Genomic DNA, 15,591 nt, shown 5'->3' with positions numbered 1-15,591 from the left:
TAGCCTGGGTTGCATGCCAAAGGCCTCTCAACCATCCTGCTTCTCCTTGAATGCTGGGATTACAGGCATATATCACCAAATTCAACTTAATTTTGAAGTTCATATGGAATCCACACACTAAATCAAAACATAAAGTAAGGTAATCTTTTAAATGCTCAGGGCAAACCCAGATGTTACATCAACCCCTAATTCTTTTGGGGTTTAATAATACACGGAATAATTATATTTAAATTGCTGAGTTAGATTTCACCATCCTAGCCTTGCAAGAGTCCTAAAATGACCCAAATTTTTAAAAACTGGATTTAACAAAAGAGTTTCCCTTTTTAAAAAATTCAGTAATTGTATTTCAGTACCAAAATAGATCAGGGAGAGCGCAGTCTACCACTACCACTACTGGACAGTCGAATCTCTCCTATCTGGGGAAACGGCAAGAGTCAGCGTCTGTGGACTATAATGGCCAAGTCTCCCTCGTAAAACCTGCTCAGTGACTATAGTATGACTAAGTACAGGAAGTACAGACTTCATTTGCTTACAAACAAAACCACAACAATAATTATGGCGCACACACAGTGATCTTATTTCAAAAAAGAAATGAATACTAACCTTTCTGTGAACTGGATTAGAAAGGGATTGTAGTTCAATGCTCACTCTAACACTTCCTCTCCTGTAGGAAAAGACATGACCAGCTCAGAAACGTTCAGGGGGCAGGAGTTTCACTATCTGTGCATCAGCTAAAGCTTGGACCTTAAACCACAAGCCTCCCACAGGCACCCTCAAGCTTTTGAGCAGATTTTAGAAAGCACAATGGACATTAAGTCTTAAGTTTGTATTGTTCCTCTAACAAGTAACCTAGTAGGTGTTAACGGAAAGCCAAAGATCTGTGACTTCTAAAATGAAGATGCTGTGGACTAAGTGGGGCGGACAATCAGGGCAACTGAGGACTGACGGAAAGTGGAGGCGGCTGGGCAAGACTCAATTGCTCACACCTTTCTTGTAAGCTTCGACTTACAATTTTATATTGTCTTAAAATGGGTCACTTTAGTTAGATTTTTGTTCGTTTTGTTTTTGAGACAGGGTCTTTCTAGTCCGGGCTGTCGTAGAACTCTATGTACTTCAAGCTGGACTGAAATTCACAGAGAACCAACTGCCTCTGCCTCCTAAGTGTTGGGATTAAAGTTGTGTGCCACCACACCTGGTTTAGTTAAATTTCTTATTGATCAGATAATTATATAAAGAAATCTTCACTCAGAATTTGGTTACTCTGGCAACCAAAGACCTTCTAGGTCTACATAATTCAGCTAGAATACAGACACACTTTTAATCCCAGGAGACAGAGGCAAGCAGATCTCTGAGCTCAAGGCCAGCACGCTTCAGGTAAAGAAAAGCTTAGGTCCATGTGTGATGGTGCTTGCCTTTAACCCCAGAACTCAGGAGACAGAGGCTTGCAGATCTCTGAGTTCTAGTCCTGTTCAGGCAGTTTGCTTAAGAGTGAGTTGAGAAGCAGAGCAATTCATTCAGAAGCTTAGAGAGAAGCCAGTTTGAATAAGTCAGCTTGGAGCAGAGTTTGAGCCAGAATAGCTGAGTTGAACCAGCCAGCCAGAGTTCAGAAAGAACAAGAAAAGGTGAGCTTACTCAGCAATGAGTCTCAAAGGTTAAATCATTCTAGGCCTAAATAAGAGTGTACGGAGCCTAGAAACTTCCCGGACTGGGCCTAGGTTAGCAGATGGAGGCAGTAAGCCTCTGAGAACACAGTTGCATCAGGCAAATAAAAGTACCTTTTACATAACTGGATGCTATATCTCAGTTCATACAAAAAAGCTGAATGCATCACCCCATCTGCTAGCTGAAAAGTGGCAGTTGTCTAAACAACAAACACAAAAGCGTTCGTTAGCCTTGTTCAAGTGTTTCTGTGGTGCTGGGGAGGAAAGCTGGAGGCTTATGCACGCTAGATAGACACTCTGCCCCAGGTTCCACGGTCAATTCTAGTGTCTAGAGCAATGTAAGTGAAGCAGTTTGGAACAGTGCTCCAACTTCACTTATGGTCTTTTTATGAAAGAACACAACTGAATTTCTTCTTAACTTATAAGGTAATGAGATCTAATAGAAGAATTTTTTGTTTTTTATCTTTAAGGTATTTTTCTAGTATACAGTGGTTTTGCTATAGTGATATGACATCTAATTGTTTATTGTGTTTTACAGCTTGAAGTCCTATACTTTTTAACTTCATTTTTAAAAATTAAAGAATCATCAGTTTAATAAAATGCCTAGGGGCTGGAGAGATGGCTCAGCGGTTAAGAAGACTCTCTGCTGTTCCCGAGGTCCTGAGTTCAATTCACGGCAACCACATGGAGGCTCACAACCACCTATAATGTGATCTAATGCCCTCTTCTGGCATGCAAGTGTACATGGAAATAGAGCAGTCATATACATAAAATCTTTAAAAAAATAAAATGCCTAAAATTACACACACACATATGAAGAAAAACACACATTAAAATAAAAGAGAAATAAAATGCCCTTTACCTAAATCTAAGAGAATTATTTGACTATAACAGTTCCACTCATATTAATACTGATACACGCAATGAAAGTACCTATAAGGATTAGATGCTAAGAGGAAACTTGAAGGCCCTAAACTAAACATATTTCCCAGAGCCAAGAGTGATGATGCACACCTTAATCCCAGCACTCAGGAGGCAAAGGCAGACGGATCTCTGAGTCCAAGGCCAGTGCACTACAGTGGTCTACAGCACCGAGTTCCAGGGCAGCCAGAGCTACACAGAGAAACCCTGCCTCTAAAAACCAAAAAAAGCCCTTACAAACAAGTTGTAGAAAAATCTGAGATTGCGGATGTATTATCTCAAACCACAAATCTTATTTTCTCTATTACAAAGATTCAGCCGGGCGATGTTGGCACACACCTTTAATCCTAGCACTTGGGAGGCAGAGGCAGAGGCAGAGGGATCTCTGTGAGTTCGAGACCAGCCTGGTCTACAAAGTGAGTCCAGGACAGCCAAGGCTACACAGAGAAACCCTGTCTCGAAAAACCAAAAATAAAAAAATAAAAGAAAGATTCATGATATAAGAGCACTAAAACAAACGAATAAAATCTCAATGCTTAAACACTGTTTGTAACCGTGTAACACCCTTTCAGGCCAGTCAGACATGGCCAGGTTGGTTTATTTATTTTCAAATAAAGATCTTAAACATTAGACAGCAGAGCTGGATTTCAGCCCATTGCTTTCATCCAGAAGCTGCGACCTCAGTGCAAACAATTAAAAGCCTCTGTAAGCCAGGTACTCTGCTGGGTGCTAAGGATACAAACAGAAACAAACACGGTTCATGTCCATAAGTCCAAGGCAGACCAAGTTGATTTCTTGCCTAGATCCATCTGATTGCAGTCCCAAAGGAAAAGAAGAGCTACTAATGCCTACTGAGCACCTATACTGTTGGATACCCATGAGTGTGTGTGTATCACCCCACTCATCAATAATCTAGGTGATTATTTCTTACAGAGAAAGGACCTGAGGCACATAACAAAGCCCAAATTCTAACTCATCTCTTTCCACATAATGCTACCTAATAAATGATTAATGACAATTAATTTCAATGTAGGCACCTACGTTTGTTGTTTTGTGTTTTGAGACAGGGTCTCATTATGTAGCTCTGGCTGTCCTGGACCTCACTATGTAGACCAGGCTGGCCTCAAAGTCATACAGTCACCTGCCTCTGACTCCTGAAAGCTGGAATTAAAGGTGTGTGCCACCATACCTGGCATCTTAGGCAACTTTTAAAGATTCTTACTGGGAAAGGATTTAAGCTATACCTTGGGGGACTGGGGAAATGGCACAGTCAGCACCAACATCACACACACACACACACACACACACACACACACACACACACACACACAAAGATATGAATCTGGATCCCTAGCGCACACACTGAAATCTGGGTGTAGAATCGAAGACAGCTCAGTGGTTAAAAGCATCTATTTGTTCTCTCAGGACCAGAGTTTGTATCCCAGCACCCACATCAAGCCGCTCACAAAGGCTTATGTATGACTCAAGTGCCAAAGGACTTGACATCCTCTTCCCTTTTCTGCCATACAATGGTGCATGCGCGTGGGGGGGGGGGCACCTTGGAAGTCATGAGAGAATGGACGTCTGAGGTAGAGGGACCAGCAGGAGTGCAGCTGTAGTAGAGAGAACAGTGAGCATTAAGAGGAGCTGAGTTCTTGCCGAACTACTGGAGAGTGCAGGGATCAGAACCGAAGAGCAGGTGCTTATCCGATCCTGGGTTTAACGCTCTCACCACTTTCTTCCAGGCAGGGTTCCCTGATAGCGACACCATCCTCCACCCAACGGCCTTCTCCTCCTCTGTGCCTTTATTATACTACTGGTGCAGTTATACCTCACTAGTAACTAAGGCTTAGGGAATACCTAATATATACTAGTCACTATTTTAAGCACTTTGCATGTTTTAAATCATTTTATCCTCAATAACAATCCCATAAAGTAGGAACTACTATCCTGAATTTTATTTTTTTAGTTAATTTATTTATTTTATTATGTATACAATGTTCTGCCTGCATGTATGACTGTCCACAAGCTCTCATTATAGATGGTTGTGAGCCACCATGTGGTTGCTGGGAATTGAACTCAGGACCTCTGGAAGAGCAGACAGTGCTCTTAACCACTGAGCCATCTCTCCAGCCCCCCTAGCCTGCATTTTAAAATGAGACCAAAAAAAAGTGAACTAAACTGTGTAAGACTGGAGCTGAGGGTATATAGTATAGTGGTAGAGTCTAGAATGTTACAATGACACAGGTTCAATCCCCAGAAACACACAGGCAGTAAATAAACTGTCCAAGATCAGCCAATCAGTGGCAGCCCTGGAAATAACTTAAGCCCAGGCAATTTACTTCAGACCTAAACCTGTAACCTGTGAAAGGAAAGGAAGCTTCGCAGCTTCAGCACCGAGGATAGTTCTCGGTACATAGTAGGCAATCGCAAATAATTGCTGGGGTAAACTGAACTTGAGCAGTTGGCTAACCTACCTAGGCTGGCTGGGCAGTAATGGCACACACCTTTAATCCCAGCACTTGGAAGACAGAGATAGGTGAATCTCTGAATTCTGAGTTCAAGGTCAGCCTGGTCTACAGAATGAGTTCCGGGGCAGCTAAGGCTACACACAGAGAAAGCCTGTCTCGGCTAGTGGGGGCGGAGGTGGGGTGGGGAGAATCTAGGCTGTTCTTCCTATAGATCAGGGGTTAGCAAAATTATTCTGTAAGAGGCCAGGGTGTGAATATTCTAGACTTTGAAAGCTACAAAGCAGTGGTTCTCAACCTGTAGGTAGCAAGCCCTATGAGGATCAAAGAACCCTCTCCCAGGGGCCACCTAAGACCACCAGAAAACAGATATTTACATTAATGTTATGGTTGGGGCGCTACCACAACATAAGGAACTGTATTAAAATGATCACAACACTAGAAAGTTGCTATAGAGTCTCTGTCTCAACTGTGTCTTGTTGTGTTGCACCCTCCCCATTGTTGCTGCCATAGTACAGAGGCTAACCACGCACTCTACCATAAAGACCATGAGCTACATTCCATTTAATGCCCCCATACTATTACTCATTGAAGCCCTTGTGCAGAAGCAAGCACAGACAGCTGGTAACAAATAAGGACAGCTGTGCTTCAGTAAAATTTAATTTATGAACAGTTGGTTGATCTCTACCACAGGTGATAGAACTATCAGGTTTCTAAACAAGAAAAAAAAAAGTAAAGTTGAAATTGTTTTTTAAGGCGATTAACTCTGATTACAATTGTGTTGAAGAAGAGTTGGGAGTTTCAAGCTTGGAACCACAAGTAATGGGCCATTATGTCCAACAGAAACAAAACAAAATCCACAAATGAGAGCCATGATGAGAGATGTATGTCGTTTTAAATTACCTAGAAGTCACATTTTTTTAAACTCCATAACTTTTTAAGTAAAATTAATTTGAATACATTTAACCGAATATACCCTAAATATAGCTGTAACTGATAATCAACATGAAATTGAGGGTTTTTTGGTTTTGTTTTTTGTTTTTTAAACATTCTTGTTACTAGCAAGTCTGCAAAATCTAATATGAGGCTTGTCAGTGGTGGCCCAGGACTTTACACTTCGAGACATGAGTTTGGATAAGCACACCGTCAATAACTAATGTGGTTAATTGCCACTATACTGGACAGTACAAAATAATCACCAATTAGAGGCTGGCGGGTATAGATCAGTGATAGAGCACACTAAGTAAGGGCCTAAGTACAGTTGCCAAAGTCAAGCAAAAAACAAGACAATTAAAATAACCTACAGATTCCTATATATGGCTGGATGGCTGCTTTCAGTCCATTCTGAGTGCTTGCTGGTTGATTCTGGACCTAATTCTAAATCTTGTACTACAGCTTAATAGTCTGGCAACTCAATAAATCAATGTCCTAGGTTTTTGTGTTTGCTTGGTTGGTTGGTTGGTTTTGGTTTTTTTATACAACCTTTCTTCACCGTTCAGTTTCTACAACATTTTCACACCTGGTCTTTATTACAGTCATATGGGTAGGCAGGCGTGTTAAATCAATTTTACAAATGACAAAACTTTGGGTTTGTTTTGTTTTTTGTTTGTTTCCTTTTTTCGAGACAGGGTCTCTCTGTGGAGCCTTGGCTGTTCTTGAGTTACTCTGAACACCAGGCTGGCCTCGAACTCATAGCCATCCGCCTGCCTCTGCCTCTCAAGTGCTTGCACCACCACGCCTGGCAAAACTCTGGTTTTTCAAGACAGCGTTTCTCTGTGTAGCCTTGGCTGTCCTCGACTCACTTTGTAGACCAGGCCGGCCTCAAACTCATAGAGATCCACCTGGCTCTGCCTCCCTGAGTGCTGGAATTACAGGCGTGCGCCACTGCACCCAGCTCAAATGAGAAAACTTAATGTTGACATAAAGTAAATAACAGCACACACACACGCGCACACACACACACACACACACACACACACACACACGTGCGTAAAAGAGGGAAAATCAGATGTAACTTCAAATCTATTTAAGCCGTAATAGCATCACCTGTGGTTAATGTTGCACGTTCGCATTTATCTGTGAGTCAGGTTTATCTGTGAAGACCGCGGTATCACCCTGAGGGTCCAACAGGTTGACAGTATTTACTGAACGAACAAGAGTTCCTGACTTTCCAGTGTTAGGGGTTGGTAATGGATCTTTGTTTTGTAACTGACGTGCAGTTGAGCCCAAGTATATCACTGAAATTGTTTGGGTTTTAGTTGAAGATGCAAAGCTTCACTCCCAATTGCCTCCAAAGGAGAGAGCGTGAGTTAGGAGCGGGGCGGCCGGTTCCCTGAAGTCACCGTGAAACTTCGCGCACAGGATCAGAGCTCCCACCCAGAAAAGGCAGTCTGGCCGGGCGTGGTGGCGCAAGCCTTTAATCCCAGCACTCGGGAGGCAGAGGCAGGTGGATCGCTGTGAGTTCGAGGCCAGCCTGGTCTACAAAGCGAGTCCAAGACAACCAAGGCTACACAGAGAAACCCTGTCTCGAAAAACCAAACAGGAAAGGCTGTCTGGGCTCAGTCCTGCTCAGAGCCAGGACTGGACGTGAGGGGAGTCGGCTGCCCGTTTCCTCGGTCCCTTGCCTTGTGTCCCCTCCGCAACCGCCGACCAGGCGACAGACACAGGGGTCCCTTCCCGCGTCCCGGTGTGTCAGTCCGACACAGAGCCGCGCACGGATCGGCACGGAACCCAGCCGCCATCTTCCCCATTGGCGCGACCCCAACCGCCACCCGCCGGCACCGGGAGCTCACCTCTCCTCGCAGTCTTTGCATTTCACTTGCAAGGGAACAAGTTGCTGGAACAGAACTTGGCTCATGTCGGACCGCTGCCCCGACGGGTGTGCGAAAAAGCCCAACAGGCCTTGGCCCTCGGTGCAAGCTTGAAAGAAGTCCCGGTGCTGACAGGGTTTAAGTTTGGCGCTCAGCTCCCGCAGAGGCGGGGGAGGGTAGGCGGGGCGAAGAATAAACCGACGGAACGAAGGAAGTTTGGACCTCGTCAGCCACCATCACCTTCTTCCGGCTCAGGGCAGGACGGAGCCGGGGTGATTGTGTAATTTCCGGTCATTAACAAGCGTGGCGGACCCTCCTCCTGGGCGGCCGCGTTTGTTAAAGGGAGGGGAAGCAAAGGGAAGTAACCGCTTTGGGCTGCGAGCCGGATGCTCGGCAGCCAAAAAGGACCTAGGGTTATGGCGGCTCCTGCGCCGACGACGCACGCGACCGCTTTTCCAACCGAGGGTAGATGCAGCTATTTTGTGGAAAAGAAGAAGCGCTTCTGCAAGATGGTGGTGGCCGCAGGGAGGAGGTTCTGTGGCGAACACGCTGGCGCAGCGGAGGTCGGGTAGCTCCCTAGCGTCCTGAGAGTCGGAAGCGAGTTGCGGGTCTGTGGGTGCTGGGAACCGGCCCCGCGCTTCCCTCACAAGTTTCTGTCCCATGGATTCTCCGGCTTCTACTTGAGGAGATGCGGTTCTGACCTCCGCATGGGGAGCCTTGGGGAGCCCTCCTGAGGCGCGTTGTTTGCTTGTACTAAGGAAAGCGCCGTCTGAGAGTCGATAAAGATGCTTGCCCTTCTTCCACTCTTCTCCCATCCTCATGGGAGGTGTTTGCTTTTTTTTTTACAAATTAGTGTTTGAAGTCACTAAGTTTTGCTGAGTTCTGATGATAACCACTTCCGAATGCATTGGGAAGAAACTTGGATTTTTTTTTTTTTTTAGGCTTCCCTTTCTAGGAAGCACCTTATAAACTTGTAATTATTATTTTGAGACAGCGAAGGAAAAAAGTAACGTGCATAACCTTAAAGATGGAAGCAAAGTGCTTTTTTTTTTTTTTTTTTTTTTTTTTTTTTGGTCCCCCAGCAGACACTTAGTAATGTCTTCAGACGTTTTGGTTGTAAGTGCAAAATATCAGTGGCTTCTGATGGATAGAGAACAGGGACATTGCTAACCTACAAATCATAGGACAGTCTCATTCCCTTCTCCACCAAAAAAGAAACCATCTCAATAGCAATACTGCCTGATTACACTGTTTGTAAACTCAAATAATAAATTTTAAAATTGCTTTGTGTGTGTGTGTGTGTGTGTGTGTGTGTGCTCTGTGATTAGGCTACTTCCCTTGAAAGACAGTTTTCCTGTTTGTTTTTCAGACAGTGATCTTGCTATATTTCCTGTATTGGTCTTGAACTCCTGATCTCAGGAATTCTCCTACCTCAGCCTCCCACCAAAGAATCAAATTGAAAAATAAGTTTTAAAATCTATACATGAAGAATAAGTAATATACATTTTTTACATACTGAAAATTTCATAACTTTACCTAAATTGAGTGTCCATAACTTCATGAACATGCTGAAACAAATAATTATTTAAAAAAAATTAAGAATAAATATTTGGTCAGCTTTTACTGTATGGCTTGCACTATGCTAAACAATGTTGTTATTTTGCTTTTAAAAATTCAGTCATACTATGGTTCTCATCTTTCTGGAGGTAGTGAGCCCCTGTTTGGGCTAGTAGCTAATACAGCTGAGATCACACACACCTAAGCAATCCTGCTGGCCTCTAGCTTTAATAAGTGTGCCATCATATTTCATTCATGTCCATAGTGTCTGTAGGGTAGAACTGCCAACACTGTTTTCTTTTCTCCCAGTGCCTATAGTTAAATGTGTATAACTTGAAAGGTTCTAACTAGCGATTTGAAAAGTTGCAAAGCCAATGAATATGACCCATTGTAAATTGTTAAACTGCCGTGTCTTACAGTTTCTATCATACTTTCTCCCATATTTTATTTCTATATTTATTGAGACAGGGTCTCAGTATGTGACCCTGGCTGGGTCTGTCTACCTTTCCTCTAAAGAGCTGAGAGTCAAAGCGTGTTCCGCAGGGCCTGGAAAAATGGCTCAGCAGTTAAGAGCACTGGCTGCTCTTCAATGAACCAGTGTTCAATTCCCAGCACCCACATGACAGCTCACAACTGTCTGTAACTCCAAGATCTGACACCTTCACGCACACAAAACACCATTGAACATAAAATAAAAATTAATTTAAAAAAAATCATGTTCCAGCACACCCAGGTTTCCCCCATACTTTAACAACCTAGAGATAAATATGCATTTTGTAATCAATTTAAATAGGCAACATATTCCAAAGAATAAGTGTGCAAGTAATGAGATGTTAGTCACCTCAATTTCACCATTTATACCCAGTAAGAACGTACTTCAAAAGATCATTTTTGTACATGATGAATATTATACAATATGTTATTAGTTAATCTGAAGTAAATGGTTAGCATTTTTTTTAGTGGTGCATATAATCACTGTGCCTGTTTTTAGCAGGTGTTAGCTCTCATGCAGAATTGCATAAGAAGGCCAAAACAGTATTTGTTCATTTATACAGAAGCCAGCTGAAATGGGGGAAAGTTTTTTAATTAGACAGTGTGGCCTGATTGAGCTTATTTTACATTATGTCCAATTAAACTTTCTTTACCCTATTTTGGAAATAGAAGAAGACTGTAAGTATATCCAACATCTGAAGGTTATAAACTTGAAATTTCAATAAATGTTTCTCTTTTAATTTATTAGGAAGAAAATTCTCGGAAAAGAATCTTGTGTCCCTTAGATCCAAAACAGTAAGTATGGGGTCAGATAAGTGTTTCTGTGGTCATTTGGGTTGTGTGTGTCTGTGTTTGTGATGTATTAGAAACAGTAAACTTCACAAGGCTCATTTAAGGTTTACTAGCTCTTAATTCTTCTTTTTAAATTTAGCACAGTATATGAAGACCAACTAGCAAAACATTTGAAAAAATGTAATTCAAGAGAGAAGCCAAAGCCTGTAAGTATTTGAAATGTGTGGTATGTTGGTATGTAGTGTGGTGTGTGTGTGTGTGTGTGTGTGTGTGTGTGTGTGTGTGTATGTGTGTGTACACCCTGGATCATATGAACCCTATGTCTGGGTGGCTTTAGCATTGTGGCTTGGGTTTAACAAGCTCTTCACTATGTTAAAAATTTTTTGTTTACCAAATAAAAGTTGTTTTGTGATAGATTTCTCTAGTATAGTTAATTCTCATTTATAAAAATCCAATCTAAACCCCGGTGCGATGGCACATACCATATGGATCTCTGTGAGTTTCCAGACTGCCTGCTCTACATAACAAGTTCCAGCCCAATCAGGCCTACATAGAGAGACTCTGTCCCCCAGAAATAAATAAAATAAATCAAAAATCTAATCCACAGTACAATTTACCCCAAGCATTTTTCCTAACCCTTTTTAAGATTAGGCGGAGTATGGGTGTGGTGGCACACACCTTTAATCCAAGCATTTGCGAGGCCTAGGCAGATGGATCTCTGAGTTCAAGCCCAGCCTGGTCTACAGAGCAAGTTCAAGGACAGCTAAGGCTACACAGAGAGAAACCCTGTCTCAAAACCCCATATACAGTAATGCTTATGTCTAATTTTCCATGACGTTTTTGTCAGTCTCCCACCAAAACATTGTGCTTACTGCAGCTTCAACTCTTGCCCTCAGTTACCAATTTCCTTTGTTAAACCTATCAGTAAAGACATTCTCACTCAGTCAAGCACGTCTTTAATCCCAGCACTTAGGAAGCAGGTGGATTGATGAGTTTGAGGTGAGCCTGGTCTACAGAGGAAGTTCCAGGACGCCCAGCAGCCAGAGCACTACATAGAAAGCCCTGTCTCCAGAAAAGAAAGAAAGAAAGAGATCCTCACGTAACCAAGAGATATCCTCTGCCAGCTGGGCGTGGTGGTGCACGTCTTTAATTCCAGCACTCGAGAGGCAGCGGCAGAGGCAGGTGGATTGCTGAGTTCGAGGCCAGCCTGCTCTACAAAGTCAGGAGTCCACGAGAGCCAAGGCTACACAAAGAGACCCTGTCTCAAAAACAAACAAACAAACAAAAAAAGTAATAATCAAGAGTTATTCTCTGCCATCTTTTAACAAAAATCCATAAATGTTGCTAAACTACCTTAGCTCCTCCCCTCCCCAGACAGGGTTCCACTGTGTAGCCTTGACTGTCCTGAACTCACTTTGTAGACCAAGCTGGCCTAGAACTGAGATCTGCCTGCCTCTGCCTCCTGGGTGCTGGGGTTAAAGGCATGCACACCACCACCTTTGATTTCAACCAATGACCTTTATCCATACCTCTAACCATACCTGGAGCTCTTCCCCCAACCCTGCTGCCCATGGGATAATTAAAAACTGTGTTCCCCCTTTTTATGATAGGACTACACTGCTGCATGTAAATAAAGTGTCCGTAGCATTGCTAGCCCCAGCAAGTTAAGCACATTCACCCCTGAAACCCCACCTACTGCCCAAGGTTTATTTGTTTGTTTTGCTTTGTTTTGTTTTCCGAGACAGGGCCTCTCAGTGTTAGCCTTGGCTGTCCTGGACGCACTCTGTAGACCAGGCTGGCCTCGGACTCACAGTGATCCACCTGCCTCTGCCTCCCGAGTGCTGGGATTAAAGGCGTGCACCACCACCGCCCAATGTGAACAAGGTTTATAATGTCCCTGACTCAGGAAATAAATGCTCTCTTGCTCCATTCCTCCACCACGACTGTCTGACACTCACTGCTTCACCGCTGAGCCTTCAAATTAGCCTGTCTAGCCAGGAATGCCTGAGGCACAAGCCTCCACTGCTGCCAGACAAGTCCGCGGTGTGCTTGCTGACTATTCCTGATGCAGCCATCAGATTTGCCCGGGCCAAGTCAGGCTCCTGAAGTCACTTGGCTTGGCTCATTGGGAGCTCCAAGCTCCCTGCTGTTGTCTGGTCTGGGGCTGGCAGCTCAGCTGAGAGAGCTATAATTCTTGATGTGGAGGAAATCCTCTTCTCCAGAACCCCCTGCTGAACAAGAGCTCTTATGACACTGAAGTCTCCATCTGTGTCCCAGCCTTTTTGTGCCTGCCGGATGTCCCACCTGTTCCCTGCCTCAGCTGTAGGCCATTAGCTTTTTACTGAAGGGTGGTGCTTTCATCCAGACACGAGAGGCCTTCCACATTACAGCTGAAGGTTTCAAACTGTAAATGCCTCTTCACACAACCCCCTCACCAGAAGATCCATAGAGATCTGTCTCTGCTGTTGTCCACCATGGTAATCCCGGCACCTAATGCAAACCAGTCAGCATGGTAGTGGGTCTGCAGAGACAGTCGGTGATTACAGAACTGTGAGAGAAGGGCGGCGGTGTGGGAGGATGAAAGGAGAAGTTCTTCGCCTTATGTGTTGTGAGCTTCTTAGTAATACTATGTTATGGTTTTGTTTCTGTCAAGGATTTCTTTGTTCAAGATATAAATGCAGGATTAAAGGATGAAACCGAAATTCCCGAGCAGTTGGTAAGTGTGTTATTTAATGCTTAACTCCATGCGGCATTTATAAGCTGTCTCCCTGTGTAGTGACCATTTTTGTTTACAGAGATCTGTTGTTTTGGCTTTAGGATGTATTTTCCTATAGAACCACGTTGTTAGTGGTGGTTAGTCCCATAACAAGCTGCAACATGGCTCTGTTGTGAGCTAACTGAGCCCAACTTGTTGACCCTGAGGGAGCACTGAGAGTTAAAGTACCACGGCAGAGGTCAGAGTAGTGCCTTCCCAGCTGGGCGGCTCTGACGGCAGCCTAGGGTGGAAGTTTTACCAGAAGAAGCACCTCAGCTGCCATGCGATCTGCCCAGCTGTGAAGCTTCTGCTCAGCTTCTGTCCTGGCACTTTAAGGTATGTTTGGGCTACATTATTTCGTATTATTTTTGTATATAGGTTCCCTTTTCTTCTCTATCTGAAGAGCAGTTGGAAAACTTAATTAAGAAATTGAGAAAAGCAAGTGAAGGTAAGTACCTAAAGTTGCAAGTTCAGTTCTTTGAGATGCACTTGGTGGTGTATGAATTTCTGTTCTGTTGTTCAGAGTCTTATTTAATGGTCATGGTTTGCTGCTTAAGCTATCATGTTTCTTTTTGGCCCAGGCTTGAATTCTATACTTGAAGATCACATTATGTCCCATCCAGCATTACATGATACCCTTAATGACCCTAAAAATGGTGATTGTGCAGTCAAGCACCTGAAACAGCAGGTATGTTTTAGACCACAGTCACCTCAACCTTTGCTCATATGTTTAATGCTAACATTCTGGGCTGAGGAGATGGCTCATCAGATAAAGGCATTTGCTCCCAAGCCTGATGACCTTCTGAACCTACCTGGAGAGAAGAGAGAATCAGTTCTTGCAAATTGTCCTCTGACTTCTACAGGCATACACATGTATGTGTGCTCACAATAAATACAGTTTTTTTAAAAAAGCCAACATTCTAGATAGGCATAGTGGCACATGCTTTTAATCTCAGCACTTGGGAGGCAGAGGCTGGTGGATCACTGTGAGTTTGAAAGCCAGCCTGGTCTACACAGATAAACCACGTCTTGAAAAGCCAATTAAAGCCAAGTGTGGTGGTGCATGCCTGTAATGCCAGCACTTGGGGGTGGGGAGGTGGGTGGCGCAGAGACAGGAGGATCACTGTGAGTTCAAAGCCAGCCTAGTCTACAAAGCGAATCTAGGACAGCCAAGGCTCCACAGAGAAACCCTATCTCAGAAAGAAAAGAAAAAACCAATTTAAAAAGAAAAAGAAAGAAGTTATCATTCTTCTCTGACTGTAATTGCTTAGTTTATTTAAGTGAACAAAATACTTCCATTCAAAATTATATATGAGCATAAAATAAAAATTTCAGCATTGGTATGACCCAGAATGCAGAGCACTATTTTAAAGCAAGTAACAGGAAAAGCTTTGTTAGCCATTCAGAAATGGTCAGTGAAACCTTCTGCCTTGTGTAGAGATTACCTTGTTTTCCCATGTGAGTCAGATTCCTTTGGTCTAGTTTATAAAATAACCTTATGGGGTTTGCAGGCTTCTATTTTAGGTAACATTGAAAAATTAAAGTTACTTGGTCCAAGAAGATGCTTTGTTGAGTTTGGAGCAGGAAAGGGGAAATTATCTCACTGGGTTGATATTGCCTTAAAAGATGCTGAGAACGTTCACTTCCTCTTGGTAGAAAAAGTGACCACAAGATTCAAGGTAAGTAAAGCCACTAACCAAACATATTTTTCTTCAGGAGGAAAAAAAATGATAGGAACGTGTCTCTTAAAATAAGTTTACTCTTTTATATAGTGATAGTAATTTTTTGCTATTATTGTTTGGTTCCAATTATACTGGTTAAACTGAAGGCATGTTTTTAAAATTTTAAATATCGATAAACCATGATCTGAGTTTTTAAGAATGTTTGCAGAGATAAGAAAACCTATGAGCAGAACCAGGCTTCAGCTAGGATTTAAGCCACGCCCTAACCTTAGTTTACACTGCTGATAAGCTCTTCATTAAGTACTTCTTGAGCATTTTCATGGATACCATCTAGGGAAAAGCACTGTGTAGCAAATAGATACTGGTAAGGCAGTTGTGCTGTGGTGAGTGTTTAGAACAGAGAGCTAGGTAAATATCTAAGTAACACATTTAATTAGGGGGAAGTTCTACAGA

The 15,591-nt window shown here is 43.1% G+C and overlaps 2 protein-coding genes across 4 annotated transcripts in view; one reads left to right on the top strand and one right to left on the bottom strand.

The window, feature by feature from the left end:
• The window catches only part of SASS6 (SAS-6 centriolar assembly protein), a 34,095-nt gene extending 26,038 nt beyond the window's left edge, over positions 1-8,057 (bottom strand). The window contains exons 1-2 of one of the 2 annotated variants that reach the window (XM_084757263.1): positions 7,843-8,057; positions 604-664 (exon numbers count right to left, since the gene is read on the bottom strand). In XM_084757263.1, coding sequence (XP_084613389.1) covers positions 604-664; positions 7,843-7,907 — 126 coding nt within the window. In that variant the 5' untranslated portion in view covers positions 7,908-8,057. The remainder of the gene's footprint in view (positions 1-603; positions 665-7,842) is intronic. The other variant, XM_084757262.1, reaches the window with a different exon arrangement.
• Positions 8,058-8,146: 89 nt separating this feature from the next.
• The window catches only part of TRMT13 (tRNA methyltransferase 13 homolog), a 15,647-nt gene continuing 8,202 nt past the window's right edge, over positions 8,147-15,591 (top strand). For both annotated transcript variants that reach the window (XM_084757264.1, XM_084757265.1), the window contains exons 1-7: positions 8,147-8,423; positions 10,658-10,704; positions 10,841-10,907; positions 13,355-13,417; positions 13,835-13,904; positions 14,038-14,144; positions 14,968-15,135. In XM_084757264.1, coding sequence (XP_084613390.1) covers positions 8,247-8,423; positions 10,658-10,704; positions 10,841-10,907; positions 13,355-13,417; positions 13,835-13,904; positions 14,038-14,144; positions 14,968-15,135 — 699 coding nt within the window. In that variant the 5' untranslated portion in view covers positions 8,147-8,246. The remainder of the gene's footprint in view (positions 8,424-10,657; positions 10,705-10,840; positions 10,908-13,354; positions 13,418-13,834; positions 13,905-14,037; positions 14,145-14,967; positions 15,136-15,591) is intronic.

This window comes from Acomys minous (genome assembly GCF_964271855.1).
Source record: "Acomys minous genome assembly, chromosome: 14".
NCBI lineage: Eukaryota > Metazoa > Chordata > Mammalia > Rodentia > Muridae > Acomys > Acomys minous.
The sequence above is the reverse complement of the archived record's forward strand: the minus strand, read 5'-3'. Positions and strand labels throughout refer to the sequence as shown.